This window comes from Chelon labrosus, assembly GCF_963514085.1.
Source record: "Chelon labrosus genome assembly, chromosome: 8".
In the NCBI taxonomy this organism is placed as follows: Eukaryota; Metazoa; Chordata; class Actinopteri; order Mugiliformes; family Mugilidae; genus Chelon; species Chelon labrosus.
The window spans coordinates 8,244,629-8,263,682 of NC_140358.1; the positions used below are offsets into that span (position 1 = coordinate 8,244,629).

Sequence of the window (19,054 nt, forward strand, 5' to 3'; positions counted from 1 at the left end):
AATTGCCTTTCTAATGATGAGCTTCAAATTAACCTGTGCTCAGGCGCTCCAGGCCCACAGCAGCCATACAATGCACTCCCAAAACTCAGCACAGCAGGCTGCTGCTGCCGTCCTGGTTGCAGACCTGCTCCCTCCGACATGCCAGCCAGCCAGCCAGCCAGCCAGGCCGCCTGCCCGCTCGCCTCTGTCAGCTTGGCTCGTTTCCTCAACTACAATGCATCGGCAGAGGACATCTTTAAATACACTAGAACAAATGCAGCATTTCTGTGTTTAAGCTTGACCGAGCTAGCGAGCTAATTTCCTCCTAAACCCTGGAGTCTGGGAGAAGCGAGGGGGCAGAAACAGACTCTTAAATTACATCCATAAACGGGGATGGAGGGTAGATGAAAGATATGTGGCGAGCGGAGATCGAGAGGAGACAGACGGATGGCTGCACTATGGAATGAGATCGTTTATGCAAAACATTTTTGAGGAAAGCCTAATCTGATTAGAATCTTAGATATTCTTAAATAAAATCTAAAGGTGTGTTATTAACTGGAAAATATATCTATAAGATTTGCGTTAACGGGGAAGAGAGGAAATACAAACTACAAATGTCAAGAAAAATGACACTAGGAGATAAAAATAAATGCTTGGTGTGGAATGAGGATTTTGTTAATATTATAGGAGTCCATGACAAATGAAATATTTTTCAATAACACCAAGATTTCTATTTGTAAATCCACATTTTTCACTCCAACCGTCAAATCATTCTTCATGAAATAGATTTAGTCTATAACCAATAAACAGTCTAGACAAAGGAACTATTCATTCTTGCACACTTGCCATAAAGATATATATTTCTAATAGTTTCCCCTTCTGATTACTTTTTCGTCTCTTAAGAGCTATTTTTTTCTTTCTCAGCCATCTGAAATAAACACAATACTTCAGCACTTGTCAATGTGTCCAAACAACTGGTGGCTGGTACACCGGGCGGCAAACCAATATCTTAGGCTTTCCTCTCCCCCTGCGAGCTTCTGCTTTGTCTCAAAAGAGTGCCCTTACATAATTAATATAATGTGGCTTCTCATTCAGTCATGTTCACTTTGTGTTAGCCAGGACTGTGTGTTTTCTATTCCATTTTATCTCGTCACAGAAGCACCAGCATGGTTCCTTCTCTCATGTCCTTATTTTTTTCCTCCTTTAAAAAATTCCACTTGTCCCCCTTTTTCAACAATTTTAACAACCTCTGGAAATAGGACACTGAACATAGGGATTATGCGGGGATGTAGAGTGATGGACAGCTTTAGTTAAGTGTGCAGAAACATGTATACAATAAGAAGAGGTGGGCCACCTCGGGAAACAGATCATGGGTTGAAAAAACAATCGGGCCGCTTCCGACTGAAACAAATATCGAACGTCACTTCTGGGTGAGTGGCAGATAAAAGAAATAAGGGGGAAAAAAAAACAGCAAGGCACCCATTGCGTAGAGATGCATTAGATTTCCACCTGCTGAGTGGAGGAAAGGCAGGAGGGAGGCGTTCTAACACTTTCTAACACAGTTCTTATTTCCCTGTCACGAAGGCCAATCTGTTTGGCATCTGGGAGGCCTGCTGATTTTCTCCCAGGTTCTCCATTATCCGCCACAGTGGGGTCTACACCATGATACCACTTAATATAAGACAGTCAGAACCAATGTCCGTAGCATTAGCCTCCCACCAGCCTGTGCTGAACTATATAGAGGATTGTCAGCAGCGAGGCAGCCCAAGAGCAGAGCTGCAGCTCGTATCTAAGACACACAGATTGAGATGGAGGTGGGAGACTGGTCTGAAGAAAAGAGAAGGAACTAATGGGCACATCTTTTCTGATTTGAGGAACATGACTATAGCATACTTTAGGATGATGGCAGGGGTCTGACACAGTGGTAGTAATTGGATTTCTCAGGCCCTGTGCCCACTCATGATAACATGCTGAGCTGTGACATGAAAAGTCCTTATGTGTGGCAAGGGAGCAAGGTGCAGCAGAGTGGAAGTGACAGGTGTCAAAGATCCAATTCCCTCGCTCCTCTCGATCCTTGAGTTCCTTTTCTCTAGAGACAGCTGTGGAACAACCTGCCCTGTGGTAAAGCCAAACACCAAGCTTGACATTCAGTTGCAAATCCAAGCTAGTTAAACCTATGTAGAGTGCCGCAGAGGAGAGGGAGGCGGATAAAGCATGGGGGAGGGTGCTGGGGGTGGTGTGTCTGCAAGCACTGTGGATATAAGAGGTCACGGCCTGATTGCTTGCTTTATTTATTTTCTGATGCTAATGTGAGCTGAATACAGAAGGAGCACAAGATTCCTACGATGAGCTGGGGAGCGCACAAAGGCGCCTGAGACCCCCGCTGCGGATCTTACAGATGATGGGGGGGCTGTGCAGTGTCTGACCACAGTCCCCTCCCTGTCCTCTCCCTTGCATGCTGGCCTCATCTTTAACGAGGACTGCATGAGAAGAGGCACATCATTAAAAAGAGCCATTCTGAGATTTTCCTGTCTGCCATTAAACTTAACAGCCGACCTCTCTCATTACCTTTTATCCTCCCCTTTAAAGAGGCGGGGGACAGAGGGGTTTTGAAAAGTCACATTTGCCTGGCAAGATGCATCAGCTGGGTGAATTCTGACTTTACATTCTGTTGCAACATGAAGGCCTCCTGAAATTTACCAAAAGCAGAAAATTATTTCTGCAAATAAATAGATGAGTGTAACTGCCTTATACACATGTTTCGCACTAACCTGATTTTATGTTCTATACGCATGTGATATGATAATTAGGTTAATGCCCAGAAAGATATGAGGTAGCATAAAGGAAATGTCTTGTTAGCCGCTCAATTCAAAAATAGAGGGCCTTTGTGAATGTGTTTTAATGCTGATGAATTTAATTTCATTATCCACTGCCATCAGATACGCCTTAATGTAGAAACAAAACTCTGAATCCCGTTCGGCTCTTGACCTTTCCCACAGATGAACCGAGTCCAAAAATGCAGACTAGAGTGTTTGTACGGCACAGTGATTCAGACTGACTAGCGCATGTTAATTCACTAAGGTATAGAGCGAGAACAGAGGATGAAAAAGACGGAGGGTCTCGAATATGAAGACGTGTTGACAGACAATATGCATGCAGGGTAGCCAGTGGAAACTGGCGGCCGGGAAAAGGAGGCTCTCTGGGTTCCGCGCACACCTCGGCAGGTCCCTGCGCTCCGTTACCCTGCCCTCACTCTCTCATCAATAGTTTATAATCTGGGTCACTAGCAGCCACAAGGTGCATCCCACTATTGAGACTGAGTCAAAATGTTGAATTACAACATACTGAGCTCATCCCTGCAAGGTCAACTAGGGGACAGCGAAGAGAACACTGACACTAATTGGTGAATGAAAGATAGTAATGATAGAGGAGATTTGGATGACTTCTCTTTAACCTCTGTTTAACTTCTGCTCAGTACAAATCCAATGAGTACATTCTGCCATGCCATTTTTTACAGTACTATGCGGGGTCTCTGCGAGAGAGATTCTGCACTTCAACAGCTATAAAATGTTACAGAATAAATCATTTTCGCTGAATATACATGAGGAGAGCAAAATATGGAAATATTATAGCACTCTGCCTCAGGTAGTAACCTTTTGTTGCCACAACTGAGGAGGGCGACGTCGAAGCTTTACATATTCCTGCTACATATTCTGTCTGAGTTATAATGTTGTCATGAGAGCCAAGGTGATGAGAACTAAGATAAAAAACAGGATGGAGATGACAAAGGCAGTCGAGGAGACGGGGAAATGAAAGAAAAATAAAACGTAGTAAATCTCAAACAGATTAGAGAGGATGGAGGTGCAGTGTTTTTTTTCCCACAGAAAGGAAGTAATAGGGGTTAAAAAAAGAAATGCACATTGCTGCAGCACAGGAGACCCCCCCCTCACACCTCCCCCCTCTTCCTCTCTTAACCCAGCTGCAGTGATAAATGTCTCTTTGTATTCTGGACAGAAAACTGCAGGCTACAATGTACTTGTCAGAAGACAGCTGATTTTCCCTTTAAACAGAGCAGAGTATATTCTTAATCTTTCCTTTCACAGAAGGGGAAGATAAAACAAATGCCTCGCGCCCCGAAACAAAACGCCCAGAAAATCTCTCACCATTCGCGTGTGGCTATGAATTTATTCCTGTGCGTGCAATGTATGCGTCTGCAGCAGACGTAGCTGTAGCATGTGCATGCGATCTCCATTTTTTTCCTTAATTTCGCAGCATATTTAATCCCCGCAGTGTAGCTGTAGTTCCAGTATGAGGACTCCTAAATGGGAGTCAGTGCTACAGGTAATGGAGCTGATTATAGCTATCTGGGCTATGGGCCAGCTGCCAGATTCTGCCCTGCCTGGAGGGAGCACAGGCCGCCTGGTGTCTGATATCCTGGGATCCCTGTAATACAAGCCTTGCATTGGCAGTCATTCTGTGACTATCCTGCCCACTTCCAGCCACACACTGAGGCTCCTTTGAGTTAGTCTATGTGTATAGTATGTCCTCATCAGGCTGTTTACTCCACGTGGTATCACTCCAGAGTCATACCATTTCAGCAACAAGGCTGTGGTAAGTAGTGCTTTTGTAAAGGAGCGTTATGGGCTAAGTGACAGGAACTAAAGTTGTCAACAGAGGATCAAGATTTTCTGTCCTCGGGGCAGAGTGTTTAGAGTGCCCGGCTACCGTTACACACACAAATTGCATTCCCCACACAATAGACAAGAATGCGATGGGAACGCTTTACCAAGGCAGTGTCATAAAAAAATTCTCTCAGCTGACCAGCGGACATTGGACTTAATACAGTAGCCACGCTCCTTCCTTTCCATTATTTGTTACTTCAGATGCTAAATTTCAACTAATACGCAACAACATAGTATATTTTCAAGGAGAAATAATTGGCAACACTCTCTGCACTTGCTGCACCACCATGTGGTGGGTGCTGTGGGTGAGAAGTTCAGTAAACACCACTGCAGAGGAGACGCATTGTTAACCTCTAGCAATTCTGAATCTACATCACATGAAGATAAGATTGTCGCTGCAGAATGTAAATCAGTGTTTAGATTACGATCAGCTGTACATGGCAGAATGCAACATCAAAATGTGGTGGCACAAACACATTGTCAAAGTGAAGAAGCAGAGAGTGTCTTCACTCCCACGAAGATAAAAGTAGTGAGAATCTCTGGGTGGGTGATATAGGGACAGACGGAACCGAAAATATGAAAGTAATGAGAAAACTAATTACGCTCCCCGTTCAGTAAGATGGTTGGAGTAAAATAATTTCATTCCAGGCATTATATTAAGATTAATGCGTAATTAAAAGATTTTTTTCTGACCAACTTCTCCCAAACAACTCAATTAGATGAGGCCTGCAGTCCCAACAACCCTACGGACCCTCCCATTACCGTGTGCTTGTATTACTGTGGCGAAGGGGCTGTGTCCATACGGTAACCTCAAAGAATTAAAAACACAATGGTGCTGCCTCAGTTCCTCAGACAAGAACTAAAATCAATCAGAGCCACAAAAGGCGAGTAGACTGGAGACAACGCTATAGCTCTGCTCTGCCTCTTGAGTTTCACTCCATTTCCCCCTACCCATAGTATTTCTCTCTAGTGCCATCTCTTTATCTTCCTCCCTCTTTCTTTCTCCTCCTCTGATTAACCTTTAAAGACACACTTTTGCAGCCACACACACACATACACACTATACGTACTGTGTACACACTCTCAGGCAGATTTAAAATTCAGGTACTCTCTCCTCTCCCCTCTCTGTTTAATACACACTCGGCCCCCATCAACTTCTGCACATTACCTGTTCTTAATCTCCCTCCCTCTGTCTGGGATCATCCTGATCCCCCTGTTTTCCCATCTGCTGTCGATTGGGGCCCAGCTTGGCTAGGTGTTCAACAAACAACCGTGATTCACTTGGTTTCTGCGGAGATTATTAACACACCTAGCATGCCACAGCATCATGAATAAGCAATGGAGATCCGGAGCCCTATTTTCTCTCTGCCTCTGTGTTTCCTCTCTCTCTTTCTGTCTGTCTCTCTCACTCTCGCTCTCTCTCGCCCTGCCGCGTTGTGAACTGAATGCCAGGATTGTCTAGAAAATGAGCTGTCAGTGGAGGGCCTGCAATGAGATACATCAGACTCATTGTGAGCCCTAGAAAATAATGAACTATTCCCATTTCTCTCTCTGATATGTTCAATACGCTATCCATGACAAGTGCAAAGAGATAAGCAGTCCCCTCTTGAGCTGATTAAATACACTGGGTATATTCAGGAGAGCTTTGGCAGACTGAGGGTTCAGTGGATGCCATTATAGTATTCTAACATTACTATATGTTTTCCGTGTTGGCTGGAAACTAAGACACTTGCAAGAATTTTCGTTTTTGTCTGTTGTAGGGCACGCAGTTGAAGAAGAGCAGCTAGAGGCAACACTTGCAAACAGTTGTCAGAGAATCGCAATGTGTCACCTTTGTTTAAGTTCCTGTTTAATATCTCTTCACTTGTCGTCTCTTGGAATTAACAAAAAAGCTAAAGCGATGAGCTTCCCATGAAAGCACCGCAAACTTAAAAAAGAGGCCAGAGTCAAAAGAAAATGTTGAACAGAAATAAAACCACAATCATTTTTGCTGTAACACTCATACACTCAGTGAGATATGTAAAGATTACATATTTCCAAGAGGTTTATTTTAGGCAAAATCAATACTTGCTAGCTCTGTTTTATTACATTAAGCGCAATTCCAATATGACAGAGAGAGAGACACTTCATTCAGCGATGGAAGCGCGATGAAAAAGATGAGCCCAGATGGACACAGCTTGAAATGACATCTTATTTCCTTCTCTTTTTTTTTTTCTTCCTCGTGTCTCTATATCTCTGAGGCAAAAATCTGCATCTTGGTTGTTCATTACAGACTTCACTACACCTGCTTTCAAGCATTCTCTGGTGTGTTTGAGCATGCGGTGTGTTTGCACTCTATCTTCCTTAATGCTTGTATTGCACTGCTCTCTTTGTCACTGTCAGCCATTTTACCTCCACTGGTTCCACATTAGATTAGGCAAATACAAATCAAAATGGATGGTCCCAGTATAGAGTTTATCTGTTAATCTAATCATAAAGTATCATACCGCAACATGTGTTATTGCCAGCCCGAATCACAAACAAGAGTTCTGATGCTTAATCCAATCAAGTGTTGTTTGAGTATCAGTCAAATCCTTTGGCACATTCGAAGCTACCTTGGAGTGAGAGGGGAAAAAAAAAAATTACAGTACGCCTACCTGTCAGAGAGATTGTTTCTTCTTTTCCGCTTTTTATTTTCCCTCGCTAAGACTGCTTACTAGACGCTCTCAGCTCATCTCTCAATCTCTGTCTCCTCACACACACACACAGACTTTCTCCTCCTCCCGTGTTGTCAGCACAGCCCTGTTCCTGTTGCCTTCCTGATTCTGACACCTGTCAGCATTTTCGTTAGTAGATCAGAGAACTGCAAACTAGAAATGTTCCCGTGGTGAATTTAGGGCAAGTTTGCGGCAGAAACATGTGAGGTGCCTTTACTCTTTCTTTAATTCAACAGGGATAGGGAACTGCTTGACTGGCACAAAGTTGGGAGATGTGAGTTGGAGATGTTTGCAGTCAGTAGATGGAAACAGAGGAGAAAGACATATGGAGGGAGAAAGGAAAGGAGAAAGAAAAGGTGGGGGGAGATGAAATCAATTAGGAACAGTGAAACCCTGTGGATCTGCTGATGAAAGAAGGGAATATGGAGAAATCTGCGGCCCACGGAGGGGGCTTCCATTCCTGGGCTACAGCTTCAGGCACACACCCATAGGGAGCTAACAGATAGATGAGAGATATTCTCCAGAGGTGGAGGCCAAGGAATATGTCAGAAATAAAAGAGGCCTGTTCCCTGCTCAAGCTAATTGAGCAGTCTTGGAGCCCTTTGAGTCTAATAAGCCGAGAGGAAGGGGTTTTATTTGAAGAACACTTACACATTGACCTGGAAACAATTCCAAAACCTAGACCACAAACCTCCAAACCCACAAATCGGACACTGTAAAATGACATCACGCTCTCCCTCTCCTCCCCGCTGAGATAACTGGAGCAATTTAACAATACATGAATCTTAATCCTCGAAGACCATGGCTCATCCGTATCCGGGAGGAATTAAAGTGTGAGCTATGACAATCAAAGGAAGTCGAAAAAAAATAGATTAAGCTCCCTTTGTCACCAGCCCCCTCGGAGTCTGTTCCCTTGCTTCTCCCTTGACACTTATGGTTCTACAGAGCCAAAGCTAGCATGTCACACGTTTCAACCAAATCTCCCTAACTTCACAGACATGCCTATAAAGATAAAGAAGAATTCATTTTATATAGCTCTTCTTCTCAGTTTATAGTTATAGCAATGTCATCCATTTTTATTCTATTGGCAGATATGAGGGACCCATTACATGTTTAAGATATCCCTTCCTTTATAGATTTTAAGAGATTTAATGTAATTTGTTCTTCAGATACTTCCCTAATCTAATCCACTGTGTAAGGATATTTAAGGTCAGGTTTTCAAAAAGAGCATACAGGCCTCTTTAGATTCTTGGCATGGCTTCAACAAAGACTTATTCACTCAGATTAAAGTCTAAAATCTCTTCATGAGCACTTCGCTGAAAGTTACCTTGGTAGTGGCTGGTACAGGAATAATGAATAGCCTTGTTGAAAAGGTATCACTGAAGGTGGGAAAAAAAAAAGCGTGACTGACGGACATAAGCCAAATCTCAAACTCCTAAATTGCTTCAAAGGTGGAAAATGTCCACTGCGATACGGCACCTGGTTAGTTAGTGGCTGAATCCCCTCACACAAATGGGTTCCCGCATGAAAGTCAACAAGATGACGTGGATGGAGGATCCTTGTGTGAAGGTAACGGCCCGTCTCCTGGGCAAACAACATCTTTGCATGGCACTGGGAATGGTAAACATTTGCACTGTAAAAGCCCCAGAGTTTAACCCTTCCTCCCTTCCTCCCTTCCAGCTTCCTTTTGTTGTCTGCGCTCATCAGCACAAGAAAACAGAACAATAAATAATCACAGAAAAAAACAAGGCTGTTCTATCCTCAGCTTGTGCATGCTGGTGTCCTTTGGCAATTGCAGTCTCTCGACTTGTTTTCTGCTTACAGGAGAGGAGCACTACACAACAAAGTTACTCCCAGAAGACATGTAAGCGGCGGGGTGGTTAGAGAGCACGCTTATTTGTTTTCTGACAATTCCCTTCACTCACTCAATACGACTGGCAGATAGTGTCCACTTTTGTCAATTAAGACAGATTGAGCTCAAAGTAAAACCACATTCATTGTACGACTGTAACCACTGCGCTTCTCGTATTATACAAACAGCTTTATTTCTGGCTTTATTACTCACTTTGCACAGAGGAAAATGAAGCAGGGAAATGATGAAGGTAGTGTTCTCGTGAGCAGTCACAAAAAAAAAAAATCTGATTATGTAAAATCCTCATGCAACAGGAGAGATGGATTCTACTGTGCGTCATACTGAGTCTGCCCATCACTGTCAGCCCACCATAGCCTTTAACTACCGGATTAGACCGTTGAGATGGTAATAGAGGGACAATTTCATTTGCCATGTCATTACATTTCTGCACGTGATCTTTGACGAATTAATTTAATAATTACAAACGGACCCTCATTACTCTCTGGTGTGACCACTGCTGCCGACTGACTTCCAAAACAGTAGGGAAGAAAAGTGGAGCCATTTTGTTAAGTCCTTACTGGAGAAAATTGCTGTCCAGAAAGCTGATTGCAATATACGAGAGAAGAAAAAGAAAAAAAGAAATAAATAACAAACCACCTCATTACAATTCCAAACATACTTTGTTATCATCCATTTGTTCTGGTCAAAAGGATGGACAGCGCTGTGAAATAGCCTCTTGTTCTGTTTACCAGCAATGTGGTGCCACATTACACATTCAGGAGGCATGCATCCATTTTGCTGAAACAGATACAATCATTGGTGGTGTTAATGAAAAAAGAACTGCCTCAGAGAGCTCTCCCCACTTGTAATATTCTTCATGTACATCATTTCTAATTGTCTCCAATAATGAGATCCCGCTACTAGAAGACCTGTCAGCATGCATTTTTTAGAGGGGCAGGAATTTTTGCAGGTCGTGAAGTAATTACGGCTGGCAACCAATTGTCAGCAAATTCCCTTTTCATTGCTCGTTATTGTCTGATGCAGCTGGGAGAACATCCAATACACCCACACCAAGTTCACTCTAATGGTCACCATACTTCCTCTACCCTATATACTTCCACCTTAGTGGTTACTATGTGTGAGGTACCGTCAAAGAAGGCAGATTCGTATGATTCTTAAATAACGTGAGGCGCAAATTGTCGAATGTTATTATTACCCCAGTGAAACAATGTCAACAGTTAAGCCGGTCCGAGAGAAACATCTGGTTAGTGAAATATGCCAGGGACCAGACAGCAAAGTGCCTACATGTACGCGTTACTGCTTTTTCAACCACACCCACATGCTTCACAGTCCACTGATAAAAATAGATAAATAATTGAGAAAAAAAAATCACACAATATTCGCTCCTTTATGCATTTTAATAAAGTAGGATCTCTTGCTCATTAAAATTTCTAGCTGACGAAGAAGAAAGCAGAGTAGGGAGAATGTAGACAGCCTTACTAGAACAGCGTTAGCGAGAAGGAACCAAAATGATGTCACTGTAAACTGAAGGAAGAAACCCTAAATTTGGCACCAGTTCCCGAATTGCGTCAAAGCGCGGTGGTACAAATGTAAAGTTCAGATACATCAAGTGGTATCTGTAAGTGCTGTCCTCGAGAGTGTGCTTCCAATGTAAACTGGCCAGTGTTTCTTCCTCGCTCTCAATGAAACTGCTAATGGGAGTCATCCTAAAATGTCTACAATGTTCACACACGCTGACTCTTGTGCTCTGCTTAGCCATTGCACCTGGGCGTGTGGTGTTTCCTTTGAGCTTGGTAAATACCCTCAGGTGCATATAGTAACATCCCGGTCTGCCCCAGACAGCTTTATCCTGCTTTCTCTCCCTCTTACTGACCCACTCTATTCCTCAGTCTGACTGGCAGTAGTTAAGAATGAACATGACCCTTACACTGACTTCTGCCAACCAAGTGGATGTCTTTTTAAACGGAGAGTCAGAAATGAAGCATCAACATTAATTCCCTGCTAAATGATCCCACTGAATAATGGATGAGGGCACATGGAGATATGTAGATTTCCACCTTCTACCTTTGTGAGCCTAATTGCTGCCATTCAAGCACATCTGAAGTCAGCCCAGCTTCAAGAGCATACATGGCTACTATCAGTCAATAATGTTGCCTAAGCCTGTATCAAAGGGTAGCCTTAGCTGTCAGAGATGCCTCACATTAGCTGCATGAGCAGGACATCAAAGACAAAAAACCCCTGTTATGTTATTCATACTCGCACATCTGAAACCTGCAGTGGGCATAATGCATCTTAAAAGATTTTCTGGAAGCACAAAAACAGTCTCAAGCACATGCACACGCAAATACACATTGGTCTTATCTTGAAACTGGCAAAAACACACTCCAAAGGATGTTGCAATCCCTTTAAACGCACAAAGCACGTACATATGCACACAAGCGCAGATTTTCTTACCTTGGTCTGGCAGCTGGCAAACATTAGGCGGGACAGTCATGTTCAGCACGTCATTGACAGCCGTATCAACATAGTGTCCTCTCTGGACGTCATGTTCACTGTCGGTCTGGTCGCTCTCCTCGTGGCCGCTGTCCTTCAGACTGTTCCCCTCCAGGTCCTTGAAAGTCGATGTGCTACATGGGGGCCAGGAGGGAGGAAAGGGAAATGTTGATTAACTGTCACATCACCCATTCTCACATAGTCTCCTTCGTCACCGTGTCTCTGACGGCTTGGGATGAGCTGCCCCTCACCCCACTCCGCACGCGTCCCTGTTTATGATTTGTCTGGATTCTTTGTCCTTTAACACGGTCCATTTCCATGAATTTAAATCAGATGAATCGCAGTTTACTTTGCTGCAAGTCTTAGTTAAACACTACACCTTGGCAAAGAACTATCTCCGGGTTTAGTGTTTGCAGTAAACACATAATAAGACAAAAGATTAAAAAGCCCTCTTAGATTGAGCATACTTTTACTCCGCAGATAGCAGAGCAGCTAAGGGATGTCTCAGACAGGGACATTTTTGATGGATGCCCTGACTTCAAGGACATCGCATTGAACAAACAGGAGGCACTCAGTCACTACAATCAAACAAATACTGCGGTAATCAGGAATTCCTGGAAGGAAGATGGATGTAGAAAACGCTAGAAGCATACAAACTGAGCATCTGTCTTGTTTGGGGCTTACAGTCAATAAAGAGGGTGGGGTGTGCAGGCACAATCAACAGCTGCACAGTAACAGCGTGATTTCCCTTCATTTGATTTCCATCCCACTGGAACAAATTCTGGTTTACAAACAACACTAAATAGGGGTGGATATATGAACATGTGTTCATACAGTACAGAGAACAAAAATCATCGGAATGAGTTCACATAAGGATAGGCAAAAAGGTTAGAAAGGAGAAAATGAGAGTAAACTAAAACGGGCAAACAAAAAGGAAGGTAGGGGGAGTGAAGGGCAGCACAAGGTAGCTGCATTCCCCAGCCCAAGCCTCACATTCTCCAGCCTGGGAGAGAGGACTGCAGTGGAGGTAATGCTGGCTCTCTGATGTTATCACTGTAATTGCACCTGTCCCAGACCATAGGCTCACTGGCTCCTGAGGGGATTTCTTTGTAGTATGCTGCGGAGGCCCACACTTGAATACTCTTTGTTTACATTAATGCAGGGAATCTTTTGGGGGGGAAATTGCCATAATGGGTTTTCAAAAGGCTGGGACGGCCTCGGACAAAGGAAAGGCTGGAATGTTTTATGGCTGCAGGTAAAAAGGGAGAACTGTAGTTTTCAAAGTGAGCCTGGTTACAAAAACCTCTGTTTCTGCAGGGTATTATTATGTGACCCCCATACCAACCCCCAACGCTGATATCCTGCTTCAGGTCGACTGAATGACAATGCGCAATGAAAACATTTATTCTTCACACAAGGAGGAGAAATAGACTATAATTATTGACTATTCATGAAACACAGTGGTCTTGAAAAACACGGGAGAAATCTTCTGAGTATCATTTAATCACCCAGTAGTTGTTTTAAGCTGTAACCTGATGCAATTCAAGCCACATGTGTTGCTAATCAACCAAATTACAAGAGAGTAATAAGGTTATCCGCAAATACGAAAATCATTACTTGCAGATTTTGCTGCTCTGAGTAATTTAATAATCCGAAACTACGACTCTGTGGCTCGTTTCAACAAGTGTCTACTAAACACATTATGGAGTAACGCTATTTATCCCCCAAATCTTATCCTCCCCGTTGCAATTATACCAAATGAAAAACACGCAGGTACACTTGCAAACTGCTGCAACGGTAGCTGTGCACTCATTAGATTAAACAGTTACAGATAACAACGGTAATGAGGTGCTGGTAACAATTCCTAATCAAGACATACCTTTTAATGAGGTGGGCTCTGCTGTTCACGTAACTGGAGTCAATGGAATAATTCTCCGTCTGTAAGAGAGTGATGAATGGGGTGCAGGAGCAGGTGGGGAAGGGAATGTGGGGAAGGGAATGTGTGTGTGGGGGGGGGGGTGATGGGGGCAGAAGAGAGAGAGAGAGGTACTTTTAATAACGGAAGCAACCAAAATAATGTTACCAGTAATTGGCTTTCAGTAGAAATGTTATTTTACACAAAGGCCCTGGTGAGCAGCCTCTGCTTTCAAAGGGGCTGAATCCTATTCTCTTTCAAAGCACACACACAGAGAGGCTGACTGGGAGTTGAGAGCTGAGAAGAGTGCTGCAGTGAGCATAGCCTCTCTTCTCCTCTTCACCCTCCCCTCTCCCGATCCCTTGCTCCCTCCCTCCACTGCCGGTCAGCCCACTGTCTTTAAAATGGAGTCATTAGGGAGGACAGACTATCATGCAGACAGAGGGAGAGGAAAAGTTTCCCTTTTTCTCTTCTCTGAACTCTTCACTTTTACCATGTTTGAGGAGACATTAATGTAGAAATATTAAATAAATAAATGCAAGAGAAGCAGATGAAATTAAGAGAGTACCAGGGGAATCTTAACTCCGCAATTGCAGATGAAAAGGCTTTTTAGAATATGCATGCGATAGATCTCTGACCCACATTAGAGAACACAGTTCAAAGGGATCCTACATTCATTTTTTTAAACATTTATTTAGCAAGGAGAACGTCTGACGAGAGGAGTACACAGACAAGAGAGTTAGTGTGCACTGAGCAGGAAGCACCTCCTACATCTGCCAAGCATCTACTCACACTAGGTGAGATGTCAGAGGACCATGATATATCAAAGCTCCTCAAAGGACTTTCCCCATTTTTATGAAAAGCCAGGATATGACCCTTTAGACAAAGTTTGATAAGATGCAGGTGTTTTGCAGAAAGAAAGCCGAGCCTTCACTTAAAATTCCACGGTGCAGATACTGTATCCTGATAAAAGCTGTGAGTCAATAGCTGACTTCCGAGAGAAGTCTACCGATATCAAAGCCCTGTTTAAAGAAAAAGTCACCCTGATGGTAAGAAAGGTTAATGCCGGCACTGAAGCACAGTTGCTGATTATCAAGTGAGCTACACATTTGACACAGGCCTGCTGTTGATGCAGCAGTGGCCCCGCACAGCTGTCATACACGGTGACCAAACGGATTTGGATTAAAACTCCAGTGCGCGACTGCACGAACACTCTCCTTATTAGATGGTAATTGGGTTGAACGTTTAGAACTTCTTCGCCGTCTCCGTGGAAGTGAATCCACAATGACGAGGAGCCTGAGCAGTGACGATGGGGGAGCAGTAGAAATGTCAAACATTAGTCCCAGTCTTCTTAGATCTCCTTTGAAATAAATAAATAAATACATAAATAAATAAAAGGGATGCTGGCAGATCACAGCAGCAAATGTGTGGTGTTTACCTCTGGCAAATAGCTCCTATGACTGGTTTACAGTCTATGAAAAATGTAAGAGATTGTTAATGCTACCAAATGCATGTCCTTGTTTGCTCAGATTCTTGGTTTTGATGCCACTTTCGCAGGTCTTCAAAGACAACATATACCGTGTGCTGTGCTGCATTTTTGTCTGACTGATGCTGATACCGGTCTTGTCTCTTTAGCAAACATAAACTTTAAAAAATGCACATAAGTCTACCTTAAATCACTGCTTGCACTTCCTTTACACTTCATTATTTTTGCAGGACCACTGTTTGATGATAATGAGCAGTACAGGGAAGGCCTCTAATAGGGGATTGTTACATTGTGATGCATGCGCTAAAGGTTAGCATCATTCCATCGCCCTTTTTTTTTTTTTTTTTTTTTTTTTACCATTTACCCCTAATTAAACTTTAACTCATTACTATACAGAAGATAATTTATGAAAGGGGATTTAATTAACATTTTATTACTGCCCCATAATTTGGAGCACGGTGTTTGTTCTTTTGTATTACCCCTGACTCCTTTTGTTCTCTTCAGCTTGACTCCATTAAATATCAAAGGTAACTGTAGTAAAAACACACTGCAACTGAGATGAATCATTAACTTTGTGAATTTTCAAACGATGCCACATTTTACAACTTCATATGTGGTATTCTCTCAAACAATATTGTGTCCAATAACAGTTCTTTAGCAGACAACAGACTATCACATATACGGACTAATGCGTATATGCTGTAGCAATCGTGTACTGCATACGCATAATGTTTTGTGATCCACCTGTGCTCTACTTTGGTCCCAGTGTACACGAATTAAACTGCCTCATCTGCTACAGTGGCTGCGCATCCACTGAGAGACTAATGAAAATGCAAGGCATGAGTAACAAGGGGAAAACTTCATTTAAAAGACAAGATAGAATATTTCTTGTGAATGTCACTCTGGCTGCAGCCCGTAATTGGTTTGGCTGGCATGTTCTGCGTGAGCACGGCCTGGAGAGGAAGGCAGTATGCCCCTTCTCTCAAGCTGTTCCTGTCCTGAAATGGAACTGTACTTTCCATAATGCGATTCTCTCTCCCTCTTAAGGGTGTAGTAGGTGCCACCAAAGGAGACTCTTCACAACATTCCACCATCCAGCAGTTTTGCAAGCCCATCTCTTCCACTCCAGCTCGTCTTCAGCTTGGCCGTTTCTCATTAATCAAATCATGTGGTTATTTTCGCTGTTTATCAAATTGTGGAAATAAACACCCACCACGTGAGGGCATAACCTTGGGCATTGATGAGTCACTCACGAGTGCCTATTCTGAGGAAGAATCGGATGCATTAGCGCAGGCTTCCTGTAAAGAAATGTAATGTCTTCCCCCACATTTCTGACCGACCTCAAATTGTAGGACATGTCAATATATCTTGCTGGGAGGTCAAGTTTCAGGCAAGTGGATGAGGACTGCTTAACTACAGCGAGGACGCCACAAATGGCTACTTAATCAGGTTGGACAATGTGTTGTTGTGATTTGAGCGGCCCCAGTTTGGCGGCCAGAGCCACTCTATCCCCATAATTATTGTTCCGTTTCATCTGGAGGGCTGGAGGCAGGAATGTAGTCCCCGGTGTCGCCAGGTGACTGATAGGTAGTGTCAGGACGAGTGGGGAGAGAAGTGGAAAGAGAGCGGAGAGCGAGAGACGGTGAAGATGTGTGGAAATGGGTGAGACTTGACCTGCGGGAGGCTTGCGGTCCAGCTGCTACAGCCCAGTAGCTTTCCCCTTTTCACCCTTTGCTTCTTTCTCTCCAGCAGCAAAACCTGAGGCGGACGATGGACTTGCTCCTCTGCCACTGAGAGGAAAAGCAATCTCCTCGCCTAGTTGCTGCCGTAAGATTTGATTTGCTTTCCTCCCAGCGTGACAATTGGTTCTGTAGTCTGGATGCAAGTGTATTCATTGTGTGGGGGCATGGGGAGCACCAGAGAGGAGAGGAGGGGCAGGGGAGCGAAGGCACCAGTTGTTACACCAGTAAACACCCGACAAGTTCAGCAGATGTCACACAGATAGGAGAGAAAAAGAGAGAAAAAAATGTCATACAGCTGCCCTACTGTATGTGTTATCGAGGCTGATGCGGCACAGTTAAACATTTAAACAAGAAAGCAAGCTGGAAAAATATAGACATATGCAGCGACATGCACTAATAACATGCTACTTTGAAAAAAATTGAGTCATAAGATGTTGCCATCAGCAATGTATTTCTGAATTACATTATTAGGCATTGTTTTATTTTTCTTCTCCATTTGCAATTTAAAAAAGCAGGATTGACACGACCACATTACGGTGACTTTTAGAAAGAGATTAAACAAATGCATAGTTTAACCTTTCGCGCAAAGTTAGCATTTGAGATCAACCGTAGTTAAATCTGTAAAATTGTTTTAAAAAAAGAGCATGTTTGAGTATGGGGGTTTATCAACACGGAGCATCAAGGAGAAGAAAAACTGATTACAGAAATGTGTGGTTCATGTCTGTCATGGTGCAACTCTTTAATGTCATCAATTCAGCTGACAAAAAACATCCAGCCATGCTTCATGAGGACATAAAATGCTCTTACTGGCATACTAAAATGCACAGTTTAAACGTACAGGACAACAGACTAGACAGAATCAATTAAAACTGTCAGATCAAATTTTGCTGCTTCATTTTGTGCTTGAGCAGTCTGAGGTTGTGCCTCAGTCTTGGTCACGGTCTCCCCTCAGTCCCGGAAATGACTGTTACACATAATGTCCCTTGTTATTGATATTACTCTGCTAAAGGAAGAGATGAGCAGAAAGAGATTCAAAGGGCTTTACAGGGCATGCCAGCTGCAATTACAGAATTAAAAAAAGCTTCATTATCCTAAGTTTGGTTATGGTAAAGCTAACAGAAAGGAGATGCGCAAAAAAGACTGACGGAAACTACAGAAAAAACTCCAATAGATAGAGGAGGGTGAAAGTCACTGTTTACTCCCTCCATGGAAGTTTGCAGTGAGGATGCAGAGGAGTGTGTGTGTGCGTGTGTGTATCTGCAGGTGACTTTCTTATCCTACACACTGCGACTATGAAAAGAAATGCTTCACTTTGAGCCTCTTGCACATTCGCATTCTTGCTCACACAGACCCTCTCTTTCTACTTCCCTACAAAAGCACTGCTCCAACAATCCCTGACTTGCAGGTCTGTGCTGGCGCCCAGTGTCCCCGCCTCTGGGTCTGCACCCAGCAGCGCCTCTAAGCAGCTCAGATTCAGTCTGCACGACACCCATGACCAGGATGCAATGCATAAATGCATCTGTCTGGAGTAGGCTTATAGTTTGTTTACCATTTAAAAAACGAACTGGCCACTGAGATGCAATAACCCTCTACTATCATCAACCCTTTGCTCTCTACCCCGGCGACCATTGTCACCACCTTCTTCCTGATTATAAAATTTCTCATAGACCCTCTGCCATCTGCTAGATTATAGATTTCCCTCTTCCTTTAGAGAGAGCAGGGTCCCTGAGGGAGGATCAGCGGTAAAAAGGGTGAAAGAGTGCCTGAGGCACAGCCATGGTTGTGGATGAGATTACATTTTCTATTTCTGCCAGCTAAAAGGGGCCTGCCGTGATGAATACAGAGAGTTGTTACCATTTAATATCAACCGGCTCCCCTGCAAACCCAAATTATACACAATCAGTTGTGACAGAGGGGTACATGTGTGACAAATAACCTGCCACATTCCCTGCATCGTTTCACTTCATCACCCATCAATTCACCCCAAAACCAGGAGCCCATTTGGAAATCAATCATGTCATGAAGGCGAGCGATTTGTGCCGAAGGTTTTTTTTAAATACTCGCTGGCTTTGTTGTAGTTTGTACATTCCTGAAGTATCTGTGACCAGACAAAAGAAATAAACTGGGTGCTTATCCGGAGGTCAGTTGTGTCCCTGACCACATGTGTTAAGTATTCAGTATTGTTTGA

General features: G+C 43.4%; 1 protein-coding gene across 2 annotated transcripts in view; it reads right to left on the reverse strand.

The window, feature by feature from the left end:
* pcdh19 (protocadherin 19) overlaps positions 1 to 19,054 on the reverse strand; it is a gene marked incomplete at its 5' end in the record, with an annotated part of 50,274 nt that overhangs the window by 9,363 nt on the left and 21,857 nt on the right. For both annotated transcript variants that reach the window (XM_084549489.1, XM_084549490.1), the window contains 2 exons: positions 11,685 to 11,857; positions 13,603 to 13,661. In XM_084549489.1, coding sequence (XP_084405615.1) covers positions 11,685 to 11,857; positions 13,603 to 13,661 — 232 coding nt within the window. The remainder of the gene's footprint in view (positions 1 to 11,684; positions 11,858 to 13,602; positions 13,662 to 19,054) is intronic.